Genomic DNA, 27,381 nt, shown 5'->3' on the forward strand with positions numbered 1-27,381 from the left:
ATGTGAATTCATTAAGGCTACTGGTAAACCAGCAAGCAACTCCAGAAGATGAAAAATCCAGTCTTGGGTGTACTGTCATTTCTTCTGGACAAGATCTTATTCTTCGTCAAACCAAAACCAAAGCGCACTTCAGTAACTGATGAAAATGGGAAGCTCTATGAGACATCGCTCTTTAAAAGAGGTGACCTTCTGGAAGTTCCAAGAACTCTCTTCGTCCATTTTGGCATCTACCTTGGAAACAATCGAGTTGCACACTTGATTCCAGACATTCTTCCAGCTTTAACCTGTAAGAAGGCTCGGGTTGAGAACGTTGTGACTAACAAGAGATTGATAGCTGGAGTGCTGGCTAAAATGGCAAGTGTGAGAGTGGACAATGTGCAAGACTTCGCTTATGGTGCAATTATATTAGTAAACAGCATGGACCGACATGTCAAAAATAATCCACTTTCCAATGAAGAAGTGGCTCGGAGGGCTGAGAAACTTGTGGGAACCACGTCTTATAGCTTGCTGTGGGACAACTGTGAGCATTTTGTGACTGACTGCAGATATGGTACCCCTGTGAGCTTACAGACTGATAAGGTAAATAGCCAATAGCGATGTAGATCACTTCTAATATATATATATATATATATATATATATATATAGATATATGTTGGTTGTGTAAGGATGCCACTGAACGCCTCTAAAGCCATTGTTGAAAATATCGGAGCAACATAAACTACTTGTTTGCATGCAGTACCACGTTTCCAACCACTGACAAAGTGTATATAGTCACACTGATGACACGTCGTCTGACTTATTTATATTGAAGCAACTATCTGGTTTCTAGTAAAGTAGTCTGTGGATTGGTCAGATGTGCCTATTTAGCCTGTTAGCGAGAGAGATGCTTAGTTTTATACATGAATGCTCGATAGAAGAGTGGGTGTTATTACACTTACTAGATTAGCACATTCGGGGTAAAGTCGCACAGGATGTCATTGACGTGGCTAAAAACCGTGGTCATATGGCGCTATTGCAATTTTAAATTGATTGTTAAAAGATCAGACAATTTTACACAGCAATTTCATCCCCATAACAGTATGGCCTTTAATAGTGATTGTTAAAGGGGTTGTAAACCAGTGACAGCCCATACTCAGGATAGGTCATCAATAATTGATTGGCGTGGGGCCATCACTATGGACTGCGCACTGATCAGCTGTTCTCTGGGCGAGTGGGCTTGTGCACAGAGCTGATTGCTGACAGAGCTGGTATTGCAGACAAAGTTCCCATTGGAGTGAATGAGTACTTGGCCTGCAATACCAAGTTTGGCCACTACAGTGAGAACGGAGCTGTCTGCTTCCTGTAGAAATCAGCTCAGTGCGTGATAGCACTGACACAGCTATTCGATGTAGTCCCAGGTGTTGGCCCCTTGCTAATGTACTATTGATGACCTATCCTGAGGATAGACTATCACTAGTTTACAATCGGACAACCCCTTCAATTGCCTGCAATTTTTCTGGTAAAAGTAATGTTTATCTGTAAAATATTGCTACCATTTAAGAATCACCGTTAAAGCACCTTCATACACAACATCTGAGCTGCGTAGTTTCTGTTGCCTTTCTGCAGATGGCCAGAGTTAGGGAGCTTTGTGAAATTTGATGCAGAATTTGTATAAATGTACTTGCATTTTACGTGTGGATTTTCAGCTGTGGAATAAGTGGCATTTTTGTGATATGGTGATGGTTGTTCGGCCTGGCAATTATCTGCAAAACGCAAGTGCTAGTGGTGGCCACTAATGCTTGTGTAGTAGTGTCCTTAGGCTGCATTCACACATTGCACGTTTGGTGCATTTTTGAAGTGTTTCTGAGGAGATTTTTTAAAAATCACATACACGGTCATGTGTGGTCTGACTTTTTTTTTCTCTAAATTTCCCACTCTGTCGCTTAGCGATGTTGCGTATAAATGCATAAGTGTAATTGCGTATGTACAGCGTTTATTACGTGACTATAGAGAACAATAGACAAACACAGGTGTTAACCCTTTGCAATCCAATTTTGGATTCAGGGTTTCCTAGGGGGCTTTCTCTTTCTGCCATTATACAATGGCGCCATCTGCTGGCTAGAGCCAGCTCTGCGGTATGGGACATGCTGGAGAGGCCCCCGACAACAGAGCGGACAGTAATCTACAGTAAGAATACCCTGTCGGACATCTTCCAACATCGGAGCTGTACAGCCTTCAATCAGAATGTCTTCAGACGTCAGACAGTGGATTGGAAAGCGTTAAAGCAGCTCCAGAAAATGTCAGCAGCGGAAACGCTTTAAAATCTCTAACAAAACTCTATATGTGGATTTTGGTGCAGATTTTATGTTTTCCTTTGATCTCCATGAAGAAAAGATATGTGCAGCTTCCACAATGTAAATGTGCTGCAGATATCAAAACTGCAACATTTTTCAGTGCTCTTCCGCAGCAGGTCTGGGATGTGTGAAAGAGGTTTGCCAAATCTCATTCACTTGTGTTGTACTGTTAATACTGCAGAATGTCTGCAGTGAACCTGTCACCTGACTTAAGCGTCATAAACTAACTTATTGTGCTGCGAAGCAACAGGGAATCGGTGCTGTATTATTGATACTTACCTGCTTCCTGACTCTTTTCAGATTTCCGTACGCGTGCTTTGCCATAGACGTTTATAAGAGAGTGCACTCTTGGGACTCTGAAAAGAACTAGATTTTAATCCAGTGCATAGACTTCAGCGGTGGGTACTGCAAAAACCAGGAATCGGACACCTTGCCTAACAGCACTATGAAATAGTTTTTGGTGCTTTACACTACTGGTCAAAAGTTTTAGAACACCTCAATCCTTCCAGTTATTTTTTATATTAACAGAGTTCGAGTCCAGCAAATAACCTGAAATGGTTCAAGGGTTTAAAAGTAAGTTAAAAACATAAAAAATATGATATTTTAAGATGAAATGCAACAATAGTGTGAATTTATGATTTTAATCAAAGGGCTTTTTTTCAGGGAGCACATCAAGGACAGTTCTGCTCTGCAGCACAGACAGCAATTTATAGTGTGAAATTGGATGCAGGCTATTCTTACAGGTCTCTCAACTTTTGTAGATTACTTTTAAACCCTCTGATTCTATATGACTAGTGTTGGAACAGACTAGGGCAGTTTTACTTATTTAAAACAGAGCACATAGCTATCATAATAGCAAGAAAAAGCTAGTTAACCAAAAAAGACAGGCAGACAATTATAATCCTTAGGGCTTATTTAAACGACCGTATATTGGCTCGGATTTCACACCGAGCCGATATACGGTGTCCTTGTCTGCAGGGGGGGCAGGAGGATGGAAGAGTCAGGAGCAGGAACTGAGCTCCCGCCCCTTCCCCGCCCCTCGCCACTATTTGCAATGGGAGGGCCAGGATGGGGGCGGAGCTAAGTACCGGCGCTTAGCTCTGCCCCGTCCCGCACCTCCCATTGCAGATAGTGGCAAGGGGCGGGAGCTCAGTTTCTGCTCCTGGCTCTTCCATCCCCCCCTGCAGACAAGGACACCGTATATCGGCTCAGCGTGAAAACTGAGCCGATATACGGTCGTCTAAATAAGCCCTCAGGCCGGTTTCACATAGAGTTGTGCATTGCGAGACGCACAAATGTCGCACGAATGTGAACCCCATTCTTTTGAATGAAGCCATATACATATACGTCTTTTCGTGTATGTGGAACGCATCGCCCATTGTTTTCAATGGGGCAGAAAAACACATCGATGTGCACATGAGTGTGATGCAAGGTTTTCAATTTAAAACAATGGGAAACACTTACCGGCCCTCTGACGTAGCTCAAAGCTGCGCCAGAGGATTGCTACTTTACTGAAGTGATTGGAGGTGTTTTGGACAGAAAAACGCATCACATTGCTGTGAAAACGTGCGTTGACGAGTGCCCGATATTGCGTGCACTTGTGCGCAGGTAGCCTTAGAAGTGTAGGTTTGTCAACAGAGAAATTTCTAAAAAAGCAAAGGTGGCAGTCAGTACAGTTTTCCATACCATCGAAAGGCACTTGGAAACTGGTGGAAACTCTGATAGGAAGAGGTCTAGCAAACCACAGGCCACTGCAAAATTACATGAGACGTTTTTGAGATCAGAAGCGGTGTTGTGTCTCCTTAAGGAGAGTACTCAAAAAGTGTGTGAGGACACTTAGGGGGTGAGTGAGTCAGGGGATGGCACAGTCTCTCCCCAAGGAAAGCACCCAAAAAAGGGTGTGGGGCCATTAAAAGGTTAAGTAAGGAGACTTATAAGGCAATGCTCCTCTGGGAAATGTATGCAAATTGGAAAGATGGAAAAATATCTCTACAGCACCATCTATTGAATGTCAGCATTCCTTCAATTCAAAATGACCTTTTAACAAGTCCTCAATGATTGGGAATATCAAACCAAGCCATGCACAGACTGTTTCGGGTGCTTGCCCCTCATCAGTATGTAGTAGGTCTCTGGCTTAGTCTGTGAGGCGCCTATGACATGGGTCAAAAGCAGTGTCCTGTCTCCCTGCTTTAGAAGATTCCCTACTTACCTTTAGGTGTCCCCATACCCCTTCTGTGTGCTCTCCTTGGGAAGAGACTGTACCATCTCCTGATCCACTGACTCCAAGTGTCCACACACACTTTTTGGGTGCTCTCCTTAAGGAAACACGACACTGCTTCTGATCCACATCATAAGCCTTTCACAGACTAAGCCAGAGACCTACCGCATACTGGTGAGGGGCAAGCAATGTTTGTTTTTAATTTTCCCCTTCTGTGATACATTTATATTTAGTGTAGGGACTCACAAAACGCGAGGAGCCTTGACGATTGGCTTGTGAGGTCAGGTTTTTGGCAAAAATCCAACTAATGCCTCGCATTTATTATGTATTATTCGCATGCAGTGCGGCTTTTAAACGCCGGGGGAGCCCAGGGTGGCAGTACCAATGTGGATCACTTTTTAAGGTGCAGGGCAGCCCGCCGAACTATTATAGCGTCATTAATAGGTTGCTTGTTTGCATGGTGCACTACATGTATCAGAAGGTCTGGCACTTTGTATCTACTCTGTGTGGGAGTATACACCAAGCAGATCCCCCCCTCTATATAGGAGGTAGTGCGAGTGGCTGTCTCTTCGGTGTCCTCCACAGGTGTAATTGGCTCCCTCATTTGGCAGTATGGCTGCCTGCATGTTGAGGTGGTGGACATGTTTGCCCTCTGTGTCATAAAGTATATGGTCGTTTTCAGTGAATGTTTGAACAGATGGGTAAAAACAAAGTAACCTACAAGGGCAGCACATTTGTGGGAACTTCTGCAACAAATTTAGGAGGAAACTTCTGAACAATATCTGAATGTAATTGTAAATAGAATGCCTGGATGGTGTGAAGCTGTTATATCTGCTAGAGGTGGCGACTTTGAAGAATCTAGATTTAATTTGGCGAAACAAAGTTAGTTTATCATTTTTATTCATCTTAACTTGATTAGTGTCTCGAATGAAAGTATAGAATAAATAAACTGTAAATATCAATAAAAACTAGAAAAATTGAGGTATTTTAAAACATTTGACCAATAGTGTAGGCAGGTAACAGGTTCCCTTTTAAACCTTAGCAGTTGTGTGCAGCCACAGTTTTGGACGTTTAGGGGACTTGAACCTGTGATGCTATGATAACACTGATAATAAATTGTAGTTCTTCTATACTGCGTTACTACTTTTACATGTTCTTTTTTTTAATTTTTTTTGCTTTTTTTAAATCTCCCTGTAGGGGACTTGAACCTGCAATGCTATGAGTGCACTGATAATATATTGTATTACTTCTGGGTGTTGTGGAGCCACAAAGGGTGTAATATTTATATAGTAAGAAGCTTTCTTATTATTTACCGCAATTCCCAATAAAGTTAAAGAAAAATGGGCAAAAGATTTAGGACATATTAGTGATGATAAATGGGCTGTAGTGTTCCGTAAGATTCCAATGATCTCCCTATCAGAAAGTCAGCAAGTATCGCAACTGTATTCAGTGCATAGAGTTTATCGTACTGCATTAAAGTTGTTTAACTTGGCTGTTGGATTAAACTCAGACTGTCCGAAGTGTTACATGGATGGTGCAGCTTTTATGCATACGGTCTGGGATTGTGTAAAATTGTGTGAATTTTGGAATGGGGTACTAGAAATAATGAAAAAAATATATCTTGTCGATATTGGCCGCAATCCCAGAACTTGTGTGCTGGTATTGTTGATGGGCATACTCTTTTGGGAATTCGGAGAGCATTGTATCAGGCGTGGAAGCTGGTTACTGCCCGTTGGATGCAGCCTGCCCCCCTGATAGTAGGGGATTTACGTGTAAAAATTCGATATCCTTGCAAAGTGGAATATTTAAGACCTACCCCACACAGGTGTTTGTAGAAACGCAGCGTTTTTCAACGCTGCGTTTACTGCTGTTTCAGCCCGATTTCAGCAGCGCTGGCATGTAAAAACAAAATGTATGATTTTTGTTTTAGAATTAAGATTATGTTATTATAAATATGGCAAAAGAATGCAGCATGTTCTATTTTACCACATATTATGCGCGATAGAGCCCTATTGTTCTCTATTGGGGCGTAATAAATGCTGTACATACGCAATTACACTGCATATGTGCGGTGATTATATGCAATGATGCTAAGCGAAAGAGCAGGAAATTAAAAAAAAGAAACGCGTCTGACTTTGCATGACAGCGTGCGTGAGATACGCTGCCATACACAGTGATACGTCGGCTCACACAGCAGTAAAATGCTGCATTAGACATGCAGTATTTTACACATACGCTCGTGTGATCCAACCCTAAGGGCTTATTTACACATCCATATGCAAGATGTGCCCTAGATTCTCGGGTGCAACTCACATCGGACAGCATACGGACACGCATCAGTGTGCTGTCCAGGCCCTGTGGGCAGTGGCCATTGCAGGACTTACTCTTATCCGTGATACAGACAAGAATAGGATATGCTGTGATTTTTTACACAGATTGCGGCCTCGTCCAAAAAAATTGCTTGTGTGAAAAAGCTCATTGAACTGAATGGATCCGTTTACTGTCCATGTACAGCCGACTGCAAACGCAGACAACAAAAACCGGATGTGTGAATAAGTACTAAGGTTGTGTTCACACTTGGTGTTTTTGATGCATTTTTAAAGCATTTCTGAATCGCAGCAAAAAATGCATTAAATGCATGCACTTTTTAGAAACTGCGCGCCTTTTTTTGACAGATCATATAGTTCTGAAAACTGCATACTTTATTATGTTTTTTGCGCACACAAGCATTAGCGGCCATCACTAGCACTTGCGGTTTCCAGATAATTGCCAGGCTGAACTTACAAGCGCAGATGCAGCTTGACAATTAGTGCTAAATTGCATGTACTGGTGCCAGCCACTAGGGCAGGTGTAATAGCAGCCTAAACATTACTAAGGGTCATGTAGCTAGAGGAAAACCTCAGGTTTAATTAGATACAGATGTTTCTCATTGGCATGCATCATACAAGCATTTCTCTGTTTTATCACAAACTGTACAAACCAGAAAAATTGCAAGGGTTGGCTTAATGACTCACCATTGGTCAGATTTGCACTCCACATTACTAGTAAAGAAGCATTAGTCGCCACCGCTAACACTCACGATTTATTGTTTATTGCGGCGCTGCACCTAGACTTGAAACTTCAGTCCAGCAATTGGCGTAAATCATGAGTGTTAGCTGCGGCTGCTAATACTCGTGTAACAGCAGTCGGTCAGACAAGCATGTATTTTAACACATCCATGCAGAGCAAAAAAATGCGCTGCACTGATGTGCAAAATACGTGTGACCGAAGCTTTGTGCCCATTGATTTCAATGGGGTCGGCTGCAGGCATCCCCCATAGTGATTTTCGGGGAAGGGCTTGAAATATAAGCCCTTCCCTGAAAATCCTCCCTAACTTGTGTAAAAAATAAAAAATATATATACTCACCTGTCGGGGCTCGGCATATCTAGCCACTTGGCTCGCCGGCGCTGTACTGAAGCTCTTTCTGCAGGTGGAAATTTAAAATAACCACCTCCTGAAATGGCTGCATCTGATTGCCTGAGTGCTCAGCCAATCACAGGCAGCACTCGCCATTCATCGAATTCAATGAATGGATGAGCGCTACCTGTGATTGGCTGAGCGCTGTAACCAATTGCAGGCAGCACTCAGCTGTCATTCAATGACAGCTGCCCTCTCATTGACATTGGCATTTAAAGGGTTAACAGCTGGCGGACATGGTGTATGATGGAAGATCGCCGCGTATAACAAACTGGAAGCATAATTCTCTCTCTCCCTTAGGGCGATACTACTCTACACTTGAAAGGAGGCACTAGTACAAAGTTGTGCCACCTCTAGCTTGGATGTAAGATGTGATACAGGAGGACATGGAGGTATACAGCTTCCGTATGTTATCCTGCAGCATATTGGTCAACGTTTGTTGTAACTGAGTCTCTATATTGTGTAAACTCGTAGGCTGTCAAAATTTGCTTCCCATATGGTCCCATACATTTCTATTGGTGATAAATCTGGCGATCGGGCATCCATGGAAGTGTGACAATGTTGTAGAGACATTCCTGTGACCCCTTTGTGTGTGCGGCCGAGCATTATCCTGCTGGAAGATACCTCTAGGAATCCACCATGAGAGAAACACTTGTGGCTGCAGGATGTCCTGAACATATCGCTGAGCTATCATTGTCCCTCATATCACTACTAGGGGTGACCAACTGTCATATGCGACAGCCCCCCAGACCATCACACCAGCAGGGGGCAGTGTGCCACTCCATAGCAAAGGCAGGATTGAGACGCTCACCCCGAGGTCTCCAGACACAGACATGGTCATCATCAGGGCCCAAACTAAACCAGGATTCATCACTGAAGACAACCCGGTTCCATTCCACAGCAGTCCAGTTCCATGGTTCATGAAACCACTGCAAACGGTCCCAACACCTCATAATAGTCTGGTCAGAACGGCCCAGATGACGGGCAATTCGTGGATACGAACATCTAGCTTCTCGTATTCTAATAATGTGCCCCTCTCAAACTCTATTAACTGGGTAATATCTTTTCGGTTACATCATAGAGGCGTCTAGTGGTCAACAAGCTCTACACACAAGGAACCTCTGAGAGCCTTTTTATAGGGCAAGGAACCACTTTTAGGGCCTCAGGTGGCAATACCGTTCATCTAATTATGCCACAACTGTAAGCATTTGCATATCTGCCTGAGATGTAACTGCATGCCAAGTTTTGCAGTAAAATGACACCTTTTTCTAAGTGCTTGATTTTTTTGGTCAAAGACTGTACATCTCGTTCTGTTCCTCTTTAGTTACCCCTGGCAGCAGTAAGGCACATGGCATCCGGCGGCCCTTTTTAAACACAGCTGGAAAAGATAAGTCTTGCCCTATCTTTTGGCCGCGATCAGCCGGCAGCTCCCATAGAAGCCTATGGCAGCTGCCGGCAAAGAAAGGGGGAGGGATTTTAACAGTGCTAGCGCTGCTAAGCTATGTCAGCTGGCTATACTGAGCCATTTGAAGGATTTCTCCCCAGGCAACGGAATTCTGGGCTGCACCGTACATACATCGGGGTATGTGAATGGGCGAGAAAACGTGATTTAGTCATGGCTTTCTCTCATTCATGCGATTTTCGTATATGTTGGCCACCGAAAAGTGCAACGCTCGTGTGAATGAGCTCTAAGCATGTGCCTTGCTGCACCCTTACACTTACAGCTTCACAGACATATCATCATACACTTAACCATTATATGTGATACACAACTACATTAACACTTTGCATTACACTTATATACCCGCGCCTCTAATACTTCAACCCTTGCAAGGCCTTACCTGACTATAACATAGTAACATAGTATGTGAGGCTAAATGAAGACAGTGTCCATCTAGTTCAGCCTGACACCATATAAGCTATGACACCATTGTTAAACCTCACACACTAAGCACAGGAGTCTTTGGTGCTGTAAGCGCCTGATATATAAGGGCTGGAGCTGCATCACGGCTGCAGTACTTGAGGCAGTCACCGCAGTACAGAGGCAGCAGAGTGGTGTATGTGGCTAGTTTCCCCCATGTTGGGGAGCTGCCCATCAGGAAAGAGAGAGACATCAACCATCAAAGGGCCCGATGTCCCTGGCGGCCACAAGATGGAATTCCGGCTGTATCCCTGCGGTGAAGTGCTCCGCAGCACATCTGGATGGAGCTCCCTCTACTGTTATGCAATAAGGTGAAAACCCGTCTTCATGTCGCTGTATAGCAGTAGAGAGGTTTGGTAAGAAAAATATACAGAATAGGCTGATAAAACCTATTACAAAAATGCTTAGAATCATCTATTCTGTATATTTTTTTTTAGTTTCAATCAGTTTTTATTAAACATTTTCAATTAAGACAAAGTGGTGTTTCACAGCATTGATCCGCCCATATTTTTCGGTCGCAACATAACTATTCTCTACATCACGTCTCTGCGCAATGCTAAACCAACTGTGGCAAAATATGTTAAATTTCCATTACCAATAGAAAGGAAAAACAAACCTATTTGAGGGGGGGGGGCGAGTGTAGGAATGATGGGGGGGAGGGGGAGGGGGGAAGACCTTGCTCTCTCGGCTCTCCATGCTCCTATGAGTCGAGACCGCCCGTGTTTAGCCAGTTCTCGAAGGTGTCTGAAGATCTCATGGCTACCCATGGTCTCCAGAGTTCGTAAGAGTTAGTCCTCTCGCCCTCCTCCCGTTGTCCTTCTCTGTATATTTTTTTTTAAAGTGCAGGCACTCTTTAAAGCAAGGCTGAGATCTGATTGCCACACAATTAGAAAAAGAAAGACCGAGTTACCTGTGGCTGAGCTGCCAGACACCACATATGAGGGTTATTATAGTAAATGGCACCTTAAAAGTCCTAAAACACACAAGGATCTGAGAATACAACTTTATGACCAGCTTTATATAATCTGAACACAGGTCTGAATAGCTGTCAGGTTTTTACTGCAGGGTCATCTATCTGAGAGATCTGCTGCAGAGATAGAGGGGGACTCTGAACTAACATCAATTTACAGATCATAAAACTCTCACATCCTTATCTGTGGACTAATTAGGGATTTACTTGTAGGCTCATCCACTTCTGGTATCATTTCAAATGTAAATTAATCACACTACGTCTGTGCCTTTTTATGTGCATGAATACAGGTATATATGCTTCTTCAGATTAAAAACCTGATGAAGAGACCAAGGAGCCTCGAAAGCTCGCTATAACATCATGTATTTTTGTTAGCTATTAAAAAGTATCATATCTACAAGATTACATGGTTTCTCTTACTGGGAACAATCATGTTTTGTTCTACTGGCTAACACGGTACCAAACCTTTTCTTTTTAGTATAAAATGAGAAATGAAGCTAAACTACTGCAGTATCTTCCGATGGTAGAAAAGCACAGTACAGTGTGCTGCTCATCTATTATGTTTCTAATGAGCAACTATTTTAACAGATTTTTCTTTTTGCATGGGACAATACAGCCAGGAGTATGCATGGCTCTAATACTCATGGCTGCAAACATGTTATCCTCCTTCTAAGGAATGACAGTGATGTATTAGCATTGGGATTGATACTTTTTTACACTCCATCAATCTCTATTCCAGTTAGAATAGGACAAAGAAAGCCCTGCTTCTCTTCTAAAAGAGTCATACATATAATCCTTGACACCACCCACACTGCAAAAAAGGAAATAAAAGGGTCAAAAGATAAGAAAAATAGTAATTGGTGAAATTCATTGAATCGAAATCTAATAACCCAGATAATGTGATACGTGATGCCAGCAACTGCGATATCACCATATAGAATATTATATGACTCAAAGCAGATGAATGGGAAGAGAAAACGTTAATAGAAACAAAAGTATATTAGCAGATTTTGTATTATCATTTTATTTTAGCCCTTCTTCCTGAACGGTCTTTACGCTTCTAAGGTGAGTTTTAGAACTTTTTTCAAAAGTTCAGAATAAGTAATAATAACACCTCTCAGATCCCAGTGATGCCACAATGCAGGACTTTCACAATTACTAGATTGACCCGATATTTGCTACATGAATAGAGATGAGCGAGCATACTCGTTAAGAACAAATACTCGAGTGAGTATCGGCCTTTTCAAGTATCGGCCTGCTCGTCCGCAAAGATTCGGGTGCCGTGGGGGTGAGCGGTGGGTTGCGGGAGGGAGCGGGGGGGGGGGGGGGGGGAGATCCCCCCCCCCCATTCACCCCCGCTCTCCCCTGCCAGCACCTCGAATATTTGTCCTTAACGAGTATGCTCGCTCATCTCTATACATGAACATAAAATGTTTCAAAAGTGGTGGTTGTGAACTTCTGAATCTGCTTGGTTAAGTGATTGTAAGTCACTTTGTATTTGCAACAGATAACTAATATAAAAAACCCTACAGGTCTCTCTCTGTCTTTCTCTCTGTTTGTCTGTCTTTCTCTATATCTGTCTCTCACTCTGTCTTTTTCACTGTTTGTCTCTCTCATTGACTCTCTGTCTGTTTCTCTCTCTCTCTGTCTCTTTCGTTGTCTGTCTATTTCTGTCTGTCTCTCTCTTTCTCTCTCGGGATCGCTCTGTCTGTCTGTCTCTTTCATTTTCTTTCAGTCTCTGTCTGTCTCTCACTCTATCGCACTCTCTTACTGTCTATTGCTCTCTGTCTCTATCACGTTCTCTGGGTCTTTCTCACTGTCTCTGTTTATTGCTCTCTCTCTGTCTATTGCTCTCTGTCTATCACTGTCTGTCTATCGCTCTCGTTCTGTATGTCTATTGCTCTCTATCACTCTGTCTATCACTCTCTCTGTCTCTCTATTGCTATCTCCCTATTTGTCTCTATCGCTTTGTCTGTCTATTGCTCTCTATCACTCTGTCTATTACTCTCTGTCTCTCTATTGCCATGTCTCTATTTGTCTCTATCGCTCTGTCTGTATCGCTCTCTCTATGTATCTCTGTCTATCAGTCTCTCTTTTTGTCTCTACGCACCGCACGATGTATATTACAAAGTGCATGTATATGGCTATACAGAAGTGTTTAACCTTACTTTATTTTGCGGGACAACCCCTTTAACATTGTAACTTTCCACCCGCCTGACAGGTCCCTGAATGTATTAAACTCACATTTGATGATTTTACGGCAGCGGTGACCATGTGTGTCATCTAATGACACCAACATCATACACCAAAGTTACAGCAAAGGGGTCAAAGTGTGGTGCAAGAAAAAGCATGTAGGCTTATTTATATTAGATTATTTTTCTTTCTTTAATCTGGTTGACATTGGGAAACACAACTTCAAATGTAACTCAACTAACTGCATTTTACTGTGGCTATCAATTTCTATACCCTGTAAATGCACTCTACACATATACATTCTCATATGAATGGTGTATAAGCAGATCTTCACCAAATACTCATGACGGTGTAAGATATATTTGGGAGATGGGATCCTTAAAAATGTGCTTATTACAGCTAAATAAATTATTGCACAGCACACATAACTCAACATTTCAGAATGATCCTAAAGGCCCTTTTAGACACAACAATTTTCGCTCACAAATCGCTCAAAGCCGTCTTTTGAGTGATAATTGTTGTGTCTAAGTGCACTGACTTTTTCGTTAAGCTGTCACTGATCGCTGATCTTTCAGCATGCTGAAAGATCAGCGATCAACTAGCAGGAATTCACAGTGGGATACAGCTGATACTATTGTTTCAGCTGTATCCTGCTTCCTGAAGACAGGCAGGGTATGAAGAACACAGCTGTCCAGCTGTGTTCTTCATCACCGCTCTGAGCGCTCGGCTGTATACCAGCCGGGCACTCCGAGCGGGGAACAGCTGGATGCAGAAGACAAGTGGCCCCGCTTGTCTTCTGCATCCCCCGCTCAGAGCGCAGGGTGATCGCTTAACATTTAAACGATCACTTTGTGTAAAACAGCACACAATCATTATGGCTCAAAAAATCTTTTGAGCCATAATTGTTGTGTCTAAACCAAGCTTAAGGTTTTACTATAATTATGAGAATACAATGGGTCTCCCCTCATCATTTTAAACATTTTGCAGACTGTGTATGGCACTGCGCATGTCTATGAATCACAAGGATTCGGCTAGCCCTACTGTAAGTCCTGGGGGTATCTGACACTGTAGGCACCTGAAAGAGGCAACTGCTATAGGTGAAGTGTAGCTCCGTCCTCTTGTTTCCAGCCAGTATCATTACACTACTAGATAATGATTTTGTGGCTGTGTCCTCTAGAAAATAATAAATGTGTGCATTTTTATTTTGTAGGAGCCCATGGTAATACTGCCTTTTTTCATAACAGTAATACAACCCACTTTGTGCCACCTAATAAAAAACACCCAGTTATGTGCCACTTAAAAGGTTATAGTGTCTCCTGTTTTTTCTCAAAAAATATAACCCTGACACCTTGATGATCGGAGTGACAAAGACCTCCTCAGGCCTGTGAAGTCAAAAGAGGATCACTGCTATAGGTTTCAACTAATCCCCCATCCTGAAGATGTGCATAGAGTTGAAAGTGGTGCTTTCATGGGGCACTGGGCAAAAGTTCTGGTGCCCCAGATTCTGACTTCTCTAAAGAACAGTTGCAGACACAACTGTTCCTATATTGCAGTTTATTAATAAGTGTCTGTATTATATATTTATTGTTAATAGCTCTGTGCTCCACCATCCCCAGTGTTTTACTGCTCTCCACGCTCATATGCTGCAGTTCCTTGGTGGTGCTCTGTGAAGGAGAGAAGCCCTTCTATTCTGCAGACTGCTTCTCTTCTCACAGCACTCACTCTCCACTGGACCCAATACACTGATGGGCTTAGTGCATCGGGTTGGGGCATATAGTACGTACACCCAATGCACTGAGCCCCTGTTAATCTATTGGCTCCAGCAGGGAGCGAGTGCTGTGAGCAGAGAAGCCATCTGCACCCTGCCAGGGAACTGCAGTATATGAGCAGGGATGCCCAAGCTACAGTGGAAAAGTGTGAAATAAAAAAAAAAAAAAGAAAAATACCATGCAAATGACCCCCAGAGATCTTATATAACGTCATGGGGGGCATAAATGGTAAAAAAAAAAATTGTTACAAAATTAAGTGAAAAAAATGACAGAATAAAATAAAAATACATACATAAAAAAATAAAACGACCCACCGCTGACACCAACCTGAACAGTCGCCATTATCCGCCACGTAATCAGGAACTATATAAAATTATATATCAAAATGTCCAAAACAAAATGAGGAACATATTCCTGTACTTTTAATTTAGTGGTGTAAATATACTAATTTTAAAAATAAACAACTATTTAAACATTTTATTTTTTTAGCTTTTTACCACTAATAATACTAAAAGACCGAAAAAAATTTCAGTGCAAAAATATATAAAAATAGCCCTATATGTCACAGAAAAAAAATGCTGCAGAAGATTTTTGGTAGCTGAAGAAAAAAAAGTGGGGCCGTAAAATCACCACATGGGTAAAATCCCTAAAAAGTGTCTGATCCTTAAGGTATAAAGCAGCCTGGTCCTCAAAGGGTTATAGGAACACTAGGGCAGAAGTGATACATAACGAAGACATTCAGAGACTCAAGCACCACCCTCCCAGGCGCTGTACCATGCATAGCACAGTTTATTACTCGAAGTGTGAAATGCTTTGATAATTGATCACAAACATGTGGCTCTACATAATCCTATTACACAACAAGTATACAAAGACCGACCTAGATCTCTTTATAAAGTGTGGACACGCCTGGGCTTTAATCTTTACACTTTGACACAGGAACAGATATAAATGAACTATTGTGTCCATGTCATAGTTCCAGTTAATCTACCGATTGAGGACAACTCGGAACTGGAAAGTCCAGGTCCCACAATTTATAGCTCTTAACAACTTGTATGTAAGGACTGTGATTTTGTTGTCATGTCCTGTAGATACTTGTAATTGAGTATTTTATAGGGAAGCTAATCAGTACTGTAAACAGTAGTCTGTATATATGTATTAGTGGAAATAACACTTCAACTGTGACTAGTAATGCTACAAACATCAATGCTACGGCAATACTCAGTTTAGGAAAGTTTCTATGAAGTAAGACTGTTAAAGGGGTTCTACAACATTTTCATTGTAACTCGATTGCTGAGCCCTGTCATTGCCTGCAGCAGCCTCCTTGATATGGTATGCCACAGTGGAGACACGGAGCTGTCAGTAGGGGGCACACAGGGAGCCGTAAGAGATGAGGATTGGTCGATTTGTTTTTTCTTTTTGCAGCATGAGGAACCTGTTTTTAACAATAAAAATTTATGGCAGACAACCCCTTAACATAAGTAAGGTGGCTACATTTTTCCTCCAAAGATTTACAGATGAGAGAATTGAAGGCACTGGGCTAAATTCGCTATTTCTGTAAATATATTTTCCATTTTGGCAGCATGCAGCAAACTTACAAGGATTATCCAAGAGTTTAAGAAATTAAACTTTCTGCAGGAAATATTAAAAACTTTAAAAAACAACCATTACTGTTGGAGCTTCCACTACTCCCTGCCAGTCTTTATTTTTTCTGCAGCTGTGTTGTGCTATATATCCATATAACTACAGGCAATCCCTGACCTCAGCTGTGATACTAGCTTACATGGCATGGTAATGTGGATGCAGCAGTTTCAGATCTCAGGATAGGTGATGCAATTTGCCATTCACTGTAGGCCCTGCTTATGACTATAGTCATTACCTTATATTATACTAGCTTGTTACCCGCGACTTCGTCCGTGTGGAATTTTTTTTTTTTTCATCTAATCTGTGTTTTGCTGTATAGTAATATTCGTAGCTTGAGCTCTGCTAGAGCTATGCGCTAGATCTGACCTGCGCTTGCGCGACATATTAGAAGAGGACCAAAAAATGGATAGCAAATACAATTATCAAAAGGAAAACATTTTTTCATAGCTGAGGTAAAATTAGAGCTGCGCTGTGATTGGTTGCTATGGTCATTACAGATTTTCTTTAAAATCTGAATCCACGTTAATGTATCTTCGGTTCAAGTTTTAATCCCAGGAAACGCGGGGTATCCCTGCTAGCTTAATAATCGCATACGTGCAGCAATGACGTCTGCCCTCATGTGTCTGCCCGTTTGGGGAGTCCTAGCTTATGATGTGCACCCCCTTCCCCTCCGCACTTAATAATTGCATACGTGCGGCAACGATGTCTGCCCTCACATGGCTGACCATTTGTGTAGGCATAGCTTATGATTTGCACCCTTCCCCTCTGCCTTGCTGCACGGTGTTGGAGCAGAGGTGCGCCTGCACATCACCAAATAAATCTGTCTTGTTGCGCTTCCGTGAGAACTCTATACAATTTCGGGATAAAACATAGCTTGCATCTTGAAGATGGATATAGGCAATAGCAGCTGCGTTCTGGCTCCGCCCCTTCTACGTGTCATTGCGTAGCTCCGCCCCCGTCACATGTGCCGATTCCAGCCTCCTGATTGGCTGGAATCGGCACACGTAACGGGGCGGAGCTACGCGATGACGCGTAGAAGGGGGCGGAGCCAGAACGCCGCTCGTGCCAGACCGAGCCGAAGGCAGAAGACCCTTCTGCGCAAGCGCGTCTAATCAGGCGATTAGACGCTGAAGTTAGACGGAGCCATGGAGACGGGGACGCCAGCGCAGGGAAGGTAAGTGAATAACTTCTGTATGGCTCATATTTAATGCACGATGTACATTACAAAGTGCATTAATATGGCCATACAGAAGTGTATAACCCTACTTGCTTTCGCGAGACAACCCCTTTAATTTTTCCAGAGAAGTTTGAGAAATTAAGGCCAAGATTTTTTTTTTATTGCAATATACACCAAGGCCCGTTTTCAGACAGTTCCTATAAGTGCACATTCACATCCTGCAGCTTTGTTGTGGATAAAATTCTGCAACTAAGAATCAGTTTCATATATCGGAATTGGATTGTGAACATTACTTAAGGCGGGATTCACACATGCAGTGTTTGATGCAAGTTGTTTTGCAGTTTTTTATTCAAAACCCAGGAGTGGATCCAAAGAGAAGGAAGCATAAAAGACTAATACAGGGTGAGGCCAAAGTCTGGACACATCCATTTAACTGGTGTAAGAAGGATAAAATTGACTTCCATTGTGTGAAAGTATTAATTGCGAGAGAGGTTGAATTTGAACTCCACCATATTGGATTCAGCTCAGGTTTTACAAATAGGAAGGGGGTCATGTGATATGTTAGTTCTGGATAGAAATTACTCAAAACACTCTGGAAGTGTCAGTTTTGTCCTATCTTTACTTAACTTGGAGTAAAGTAAGGGCAAAGTTTCACAAAGTACTTTACATGACATGTTCAATGTGTTCACCATTCTGCCCAATGCAAATGGTTATACGTTTAATCCAGTCCTTGTGAACACGCTGAAAAATTGCAGGTGATATTTCTTCACAGCACTGTTGGATTCGAAGTTCAAGTGAATCGTATTGCATATATTTTCCGCATACACAAGGAACTTTAAACAGCCCCAGAAATAAAAGTTTAAAGGTGTTGAGCCCAGTAAACCTTGGTAGCCATTCTACTGGACCTTTATGCCCAATCCAGTGTCCAGGGCATTGCACATCCAGCCATCTGCGTACAGTCACATCAAAGTGCGGAGGTGCGCCAACCTATTGAAAGTAATGTGGGAACTCGCTGTCATTGAGCACAGATGGGAATATAAAATCCTGTAACATCTGGAGGCACTTCTCACCATTAAGTGATCCATCAATGAAAAAAGGCCCTGGATGTCAGACACAGTTTACCAACTTTGCCCTTGCTTAACTCCTAAACAAATAAAGATAGGGCAAAACTGACACTTTCAATGTGTTTCTGCATAAATTCTAGCCAAAACTGATATATCACATGTCCCCCTTCCCATTTGAAAAACCTGAGCTAAATTCAATATGGTGGAGTTCATAATGGCTGACAAAAATATCTACACTAAAAAATGCAGCCTCATTCCTAATTAATACTTTCACACATTGGAGGTCAGTTTTCTCATTATTGCACCAGTGTGCCCAGACTTTTGCCTCACCTTGTACTTCTCCTATCTTTTGTATCTATGTTTGGCTAAACAAATTGCATGTATGAATCCAATCTAAACATCCTGCAATCTGTAATAATAACTAATAGTGGCTATATAGGTTTGGGCAAATATTAGTAAGACTGGTGTTGGGTTAGCAGTGTTGGACATGTGCCCCGAAGAAGAAAAAAATGATAGTTAGAGTCGGCTTTTGTATGTAATTGTAATTATAGAGAAGGGTAGAATGTATAAGGGAGTCTGTTACAGTTTTGCCAATGCTAAATTGTTGACAGCATTAGGTTGGGGCAGGGGAGAAGGGATTATATATATATATATACCTTTGGATACTTTAGGAGTCTAGTATCAGCTACCCCAAGAAAACATGTTTTAATCCCCTGTGAGCAGCCACCACAAGTGCTCTGCGGGTGGGCATTCTCTCCGAAGTGGGCTCCTCTTTGTCCATTGAGCTCCTCCACAGTTCCGAATGACAGTTGTGACCAACCACTATAGCTATCAATCCGAGCTGAAGATGTGAAAAGTCTACTAGTAAAATAAGTATATATAGAGATCACTTGGGTCACCAACAATTCCAAAAACTGAAACCCTACTACTAGCTTTTCCTGTCCACTGCATATCTTTCTATGTGAAGTATTGCATGTAAAGTATTGCAGTTTTAAGTATATTATTTTACAACTTCACAATAGGTAAACCTGTTGCTTGTCTTGCTATGCCAGTCAGCCGGGAAGGAAGTATCTAGTTAAACATCTTTTTCTTTGATGAGTAGGAGCAATTACGTATATACTACAGCAAAAAGAAACCTGGAAAGCCAGGAAATTGGGCCATAAACATGTCAATGCACAAAGCACGGAGCAGTGTGAAAGGTGTATGCTCTCGGCCGGATTTTATGCTGGGACGAAGGATAAATTCTTACCAAGTAGGCGTTATAAGGTAATCTTTTGTGATGCCTTGTTAAGATAGCACAAAAAGGCCTGGCTAATGGCTGATGACAGCATGCTGGCAGGCTCTGAGGGAAAAGCTGTCTGTATACAAGTGGATAAAGGATCAAGTTCTCTTTTCTCCGGGCCTCAATGGCTCAGTCATTTTTCAGGTAACATGAATGTGTCTTCCCATCTATCATTACTTGCAGGCTCTCTGGGAAGTTGAAGCCCCGTGGGTTAGTAGTGCATTTACTTGGCTGCTGATGTTATTAGCTACCGAATAAGGAGCTTTGTTGACAAGACAGAGCTGCCCTTTTGTCAGCTTTGTTCCTGGGATTTCTTCATTTACATAATGGATTAGAATGTATTAAAATGCACTAGCCCATTGCTCCATTTTTCCTGGTTTCCTTTTTTGATGCATTTAAGATTGTAGTACAACCATAGTTGCTCAATTTGCAATGTAGTAGTAAAACGTACCTGTTTAGCATTTCCATGATCACATCATTAATAGGAGAATTTAAAAGGCCATTTTTGATAAAGAAACAATAGTATAATAATACTAGAATAATAATATTACTATAATATCCTAAATATATTTTTCCCAATTAATTACTCAAGTCAATGACTGTCAGTTCAGTAGTTCTAAGAATTCCCACGCTTGGCTTCACAGTTTATAATATTTGTAATAAATATGAACACTTTTGTAAACCTGTTCTAGTAACTAAGTTGGCCTGTTTTGTATACTGTGTGAGTGAAGTAGTGCTTACTACTGTATCAGGTTTAAGGCTTGTAAGACCATAAAAGGCCGGTCTCATGCCAACGGATTCTAATCCGGGATCGCAACCCGCGCAGACTTTTTCTGCAAAATGCAGGAATTGAAAGACATGTAGTTTGGGTTTTTCATTCACGTACGCGGACATGAATTATGTATTCTGTGAGCGGAAAAAAAATCCCAGCAGGTTCTATTGTGCTGCTGACTCCGCACGGACAGCCTCCATTGAAGTCAATGGAGGCGTCTGACTCGTGGCCCATATGCAATTAAAATTGCGTATGGACTGTGGCTACCCACATCATCGCTTAGTGACTGCGCGGGAAATACAATCAAGGAAGGAAAAAACAAGTGCACTGCACATGACCACCTGCAAGCCTCTGCGGTCATTCGCAATACAGGCCTCCCGCATACGGAATCCGATCCATTTGTGTGAGCCTAGCTACTGTTAAAGCTTTACTATTTTATGGCCCTTTTACATGGGCCGATAGTCTATCAAACAACTGCAAGAGCGCTGACGTCACTGCTAAGGTCGTCAGCGCTCGTGCAGAGCATTTACACAGAGAGACTTGCCGCTGGATTGCAGGCAGGGGCGTAACTATAGGGGATGCAGGGGATGCGGTTGCACCCAGGCCCAGGAGCCTTATGGGGCCCATAAGTCCTCTCTTCTCCATATACGGAACCCAGTACTATGAGTAAAGCATTATAGTTGGGGGCCCTGTTACAAGTTTTGCATCGGGGCCCGGGAGCTTCAAGTTACGCCTCTGATTGCAGGCTTGTCATCCACTTCATACTCAGCGCTTCACCCCTATGGGAAGTGGGGAGCGTTCACACAGGACGAGAAGCCAGCAAGCCAACGATAAAAGGAAGTTATAAAAATTGACCATAAGGGCTTAGTCACACGGGCGCATCGGCGCCCGTGTTACTGCAGGTAGGAGACGGCCGCACTTCAGGACGGACGACTCCCCGCAGCGCTGAAGAAAGAACACATGACTAGCAATGAAGCCGGTCACATGTTCTTTCTCCCAGCGCTGCAGAGAGACGGCCGCACTTCTCCTACCTGCAGTAACACGGGCGCCGATGCACCCATGTGACTAAGCCCTTATGGTCAATTTCTATAACTTCCTTTTAGACCTTTGAGCATACGTTAAATGAGATAACATCCATAATAAATATTAGTTTGTTTTACTAGTACTGCACTATACTTCTACTACCACAACTACATTTTGAAATATTTATTGACCTCGCTGTTAAAAAAAGTGAACTTTTTTCAGTCTGCTAGAAAAGTTGATTCTCTCTCTAACATTTGTATTCATATGAAAAGCCTGAAGGAAATGCACCGAATGTGCGCAGCTGTGTCACATAATTGTACGGATTTGTATATTGTGCGATTACGACTCTAGGCACTTTTTAGAATCATTAGCATTTACTGCAATAGTTTTTCTACATTAGGTTTAATGTTTTCATTACTATTAATGCTTATCTACATTACACTACTGGATAGGTTGACGGACACTTCGTCATTTTAACTATGTTGTTCTACATTCACAAAAATCGCACGGCTGAAAGTGAAATCATCCCAACACTCAAAGCTCATTTATAGTTTTTTTTTCTTCTATTTAACATTTTTAACAGAATGCCACAAAGGGCAACTCCCATATTACTTTTGACCAATGCTTTCAGACTTTTCTCAGTGATGTCAAGAAATTCTCCCCCATGTGCCTAACAAAAACCACAGATTAGCATGAAAGACAACCCAGCAGTTAATTCATGCCTTGCAGTGCTCAAGGTGAGCATCATGAAATCCCTCCTGGTAGGACTGATGGTCTTCATCTTTGAAAAAATCTTCGTTTTTGCAAACTTAAAGAAGTTTAGCCTGGCAAAGAGGAAAATTGGAGCAAGCTGTATTACTGAGTTCTGCACACTGAAGCGAGGAGACCTATTACAGGTCCCCAGAACTTTGTTTGTTCACTTTGGGATCTACTTGGGAGAGAACAAGGTTGCCCACCTGATGCCTGATATCCTCCCTGCTATTTCGGACGACAAGTATCTGATTGGGAAGGTCGTCACCAACAAAAGGCTGATCCTGGGAGTCCTAGCTAAGGTGGCCAGTATAAGAGTGGACAGTGTGCAGGACTTTGCCTATGGTGGTAATATAATAGTTAATCACATGGACAGAAGTTTCAAGACAAAACCTCTTTCTAATGAAGAAGTAGCTCAGAGGGCTGAGAAGCTGCTGGGGGCCACATCCTACAGCCTGCTGTGGGATAACTGCGAGCACTTTGTCACTTACTGCAGATACGGGTTTCCTGTGAGCTTTCAGACTGATAAGGTAAAGCCAACTTCATAGGATTTGTTCATATAGTCCATAGCATTCTTTGATAAGCTTTACAATTTTGTCTTAGTGAACAGTTACAAATTGTGAATGGAAACTGGATAATTTATTTCATTTGTAAATGCTAAATTGAATTAGGTCAACTCGTATTTACCTCTTTCATTCCTAGAACAAAGCACAGAATAGTAATGTTTTAAGATCTATGCTAAGCAGATAACAGAATTGTATGTCTTACCACATAATCTACTTGAAGGTTGTTGTGATTTCTTCTTTATGAGGTTTTGTCTGTAGTCAGTATAATTAGGCTCTGTAATTACAAGCCCTTCAGTGCCGCAATTTCATTTACACATAAAACGGGTGGAAGTATCAAGTACAAAGTAACTTTTTTCTTTGCCTTTAAAGTTGGAATTTTATTCCCCTTTATTGCTTGGTGACGTATACCTGGTATTGTAGATGGGCCTGGAACTATTCACTTTAATTGTTAATAACCTTTAACCTTTCTAATAGTTAAATAGTTCCTGTAGTAACAGCAGACATAAAACTCTGTCTGGACCTTGTGGTATCTGCTAAGAGTCTGAGAAGGTGTTACTTCCCTATAATTGTCCAATAAAATGATTACTGGGATTTTCTTCCTTGCTTTATTATGTCGAACAAATGCCTGCGTTGTGTGGATCACATGACTGATATAAGAAATAGGTAATACAAGGTATACGCTTGTAGTGGTAGATACTGCATGGAATAGACATCACATCTACATTAATATAGGTTATCTATCTATATCTATATATCTATCTATATCTATATATATCTATCTATGTATATATATATATATATATATATATATATATGTATATATATATATGTGTGTTCTTTTGCATGTTTGTGTATTTATTATCTTTATTGTGACAGATAGTAGTTTATGCTTTTTGTACTGAGTATATTGTGTTTAATTATGGAGATTCCAATAAATAATCTTACAAATAACTAAATCTACCTTATTTTCATTTTGTCTTGCATAGTATACTATATTATTTACATTGTAACTTCTGAAGGAAATTCCACATATTTGTAAAATATTGGTTCTTTGCATTTCATTAAAATTTGCCATTGAGGTGCCTTCAGTGATTATATTTTATTTTGGATAGGTTAAAATGAATAGTAGAAAAATGCTTAATACAAATCCCCTTTGTACACCATGGTACAGTGATAAAATAGTCAGTACTGTAGGCACGTTATAAAGGTCACATATTTAATGCTATTACCTTTACATTTCGAAGCTCGCTATTAATTTCTGTTACTTTTCTTCTTTTTACAGTTTTGTGATATAGTGAAGAAGATCATTCGAGACCAAAGGAGCGTTGTGATTTCTGCGGCTGTAGGAATGGCATTGACGCTTTGTGTGGGAGTAGGCCCATTCACTGCCCTTCCTAGTTTCCTTATTACCTTCACCCTCTGGATGGCTAGCTGAGCTGGCATGTAGGACAAGACAATAAATGACCAAATCTGCTACGTGCCTTTTGAAATGTGCTACATGCACTTCCGCCAACTTTCATAGGAATGGAATGTATCGGCCAAACCTGCAAGTGAGAACACTGGAGATCACTAACTTTTTGGTACTTTAGTATTGTAACATCATTGAGACGACTAAAAAGTTATAATTTGTAACTTTTATAATAATTTTAACATTTATTATAAACAAAAATATAGTAATACAACATGGTCTAAGTAATGCAGATATTACCTGGGTCATATATATATATATATATATATATATATATATATATATATATATATATATATGTACCAAACTTATACACTAGTCTCGTTTGCCTTGCTGGGGATGCATATGCTACTTTTGAAAAACTACTTATGCAGTTAATGAAGCTGGGCTTCCAACCCACGATCCTTGGATTTCCTACCATGGCTAGGTCACGAGACCTTACATGCTTTTTAGGAACTAGTTGTCTGTACCAATTTTCTTCTCACTTGCTAACCTTTGATTCACAGTAAGTTTATCTCATTGTTACTAACTAATAACCACATTGAACTAACTAATAACCACATTGAAGTAACTTTTGTAGGGTTTTGACTATATCCACAACCATGGCACATAGTATCAGTTATATCGTCTGCTCGTCTTCCATTTTTCATGTCAACTAGATTTGTCATAAACTTCCTAGTTCTCCTGCTCCACATTTATTACAACCGAGTTGTAAGCTGTGTTCTATGTCACATCACTAGCACTTTTTAACAATTGCACTGTAGAGAAACTGGACAATTTTAGTGAAAGAATAACGACTAACAACGTTAACAAACGTATATGAACTATATTTATAATGAAATAACATCATACTAGAAGTAGTATACATTGTATATATGTTTTACTAATTATCTTTCAATGTAAACTATAAAAAGTCTAAATGTTTAAAAAAAAAAAACTGTCTGATTTCTCAAAATTTTACCATAAAATTTTAACAAGGGTTACCCAGGACTCCCAGAATAGCTGTGAAGCTGGCCGAATCAGACAAATAATTAACATAGCCATATACTTACACTTTATAAAATGGTCACTTACCCTTAGGTCACTATCCATTTCTGTACTACTCTTCTTTCTCCTGGCAAGGCCATCAGAATAGTTTGGTGGCCAATTAGTTGATAGAGCAGTTACGTAGTACAGATCAGGACTGGGCAGAGGCGGGTTAATGAGGCACCTTTTAAAAGGCAAGTATAGGGCTATGTTTGTTATTTTACTATTCTTGGGTGGTTTCACACTTGACACATTTTGTTCTGTGTTTCTCTTGTGTCCGAAATAGTGGATTTACTGAATTATTGCTTTGCAATTCCTCACAGTTTTCAGAACCGCTGCTAGCTGCCATTGGATTGGGTTATTCTTGTTTATGCGCAGAGACTGAAATCTTGTACAGAACTCATGATTCTTACAACTAGTTTTGAGCAAACCGAAACAGTAGAACCCTGTTTCGTGTCGGATTTGCTTAAAGTTCAGTTTGGCATAAACCCGAACCAAGCTTTTAGCAAAATTCTATGGGAAACTGGGTTCTATTGGTTCAGTTTGTATAACACTAGTCCTGAGCGCTGGTATATAACACTGTCTAAGAGCTGTAAAGGCTCTGTATAACAATGTCAGAGTGTAATACAGGGTGTTTATGGCTATTACACACTGGTTTTGGTGAACTTCAGTTTTGATTTGAACTAATTCAGACCAAACCCAAACTTTTTGCAAAGTTTTGTTCATCATTATTCACAACAGAGAGATTGTTACAATGTATCTAATATAGGTAAAGCTCCTATGATCTAAATACGGTACAGCAGTAGCACAGATCTCCTGTCCTGATGTATTAGTATAGGTAGAATTGAAAACAGACTGTTTATGTCATAAAAGATTCACTAGTCTGGATCCAAGTGAAGCAAATACTGTGAGAAGCATTGTATTGGTCTATAGAGGTTTGCAGCCTCTGGATGCACACTGGAAAGTTCTCATTCGCTGATGGCAAACAGCTCTTAAAACGGTGAGGCATTATAATGCAAAGTATATGAGAAAGATGCAGAACTTTCCACTGTACAGTATTTAAACGTTTGCTTACATCAAAGGGTGGAAAAGCCCTTATTTCTCCCCAAGTGAATATACATCTAACATGTTTGTATCTTTTATAGTTAATATATGTTTTACTTCTGTCACATTATGTTGTATGATATCCCATTTGCTGAAATGTATAATAAAAACACTGACTAACAATGGTAATATCTATGTTGTAATATACGAGTTTTACTACGATAGTAACTTTAGCCAATACTGCTACTAAAAGCAGATGTGAAACTTTCTGTGAAATGAGATGGCAGTTCTACATTTCACTTGCTTTGTTCTGTTTTATGATTACCATCCAACAATACATGTGTTCAGAATTTAGTTATTTATATAAAAAGGCTGCTTACTGAAAATCAAATTGTTTCCTGTTTTTCTGTTATTTGTCATCATTTATGTGATGCCAACAAACACCACAAATTTGCACACTGATTGTAACCTCAGTGATCGTCTCTTGTCCCCAGTGGGGTTTACAATATAATCTCCTCATATGAAACACACTGTGGATAATGAAAGCACATGGAGTATATAAACTCCATTTAGATTTGGTGCTTTATTACACAAGTGCTGCATTTTACAGATAATTACTGGGCTGCACATGCAAGTGCAGCCCAGCAATTAGCTCTATATCATTAGTGTTGGTGGTGCCATGCAATAGTATCCTCAGTCAGAT

At 41.0% G+C, this 27,381-nt stretch overlaps 1 protein-coding gene across 2 annotated transcripts; it reads left to right on the plus strand.

Annotated features, from left to right (window-relative positions):
- LOC136572749 (lecithin retinol acyltransferase-like) lies at positions 1–27,054 on the plus strand. Of its 2 annotated transcripts, none has more exons than XM_066573609.1 (2): positions 1–579; positions 24,423–27,054. In XM_066573609.1, exons 1-2 carry the CDS (start codon positions 49–51, stop codon positions 24,573–24,575), a joined length of 684 nt encoding a protein of 227 aa, XP_066429706.1. In that variant the 5' UTR covers positions 1–48; the 3' UTR covers positions 24,576–27,054. The 2 variants fall into 2 exon arrangements, with proteins under 2 accessions (XP_066429706.1, XP_066429705.1); XM_066573608.1 differs by lacking the exon at positions 1–579 and adding an exon at positions 22,525–23,104.
- Positions 27,055–27,381: the final 327 nt, after the last annotated feature.

The sequence above is a fragment of the Eleutherodactylus coqui genome, chromosome 7, assembly GCF_035609145.1.
Source record: "Eleutherodactylus coqui strain aEleCoq1 chromosome 7, aEleCoq1.hap1, whole genome shotgun sequence".
NCBI classification, from domain to species: Eukaryota; Metazoa; Chordata; class Amphibia; order Anura; family Eleutherodactylidae; genus Eleutherodactylus; species Eleutherodactylus coqui.

What these genes read in the sequence shown, in the direction of transcription:
- LOC136572749 (XM_066573608.1), top strand. Translation starts at nt 22,571, where the DNA reads ATGAAATCCCTCCTGGTAGGACTGATGGTCTTCATCTTTGAAAAAATC. An exon ending in TGAGCTTTCAGACTGATAAG is followed by an intron (nt 23,105 to 24,422) that starts GTAAAGCCAACT and finishes TTCTTTTTACAG; the next exon opens with TTTTGTGATATAGTGAAGAA.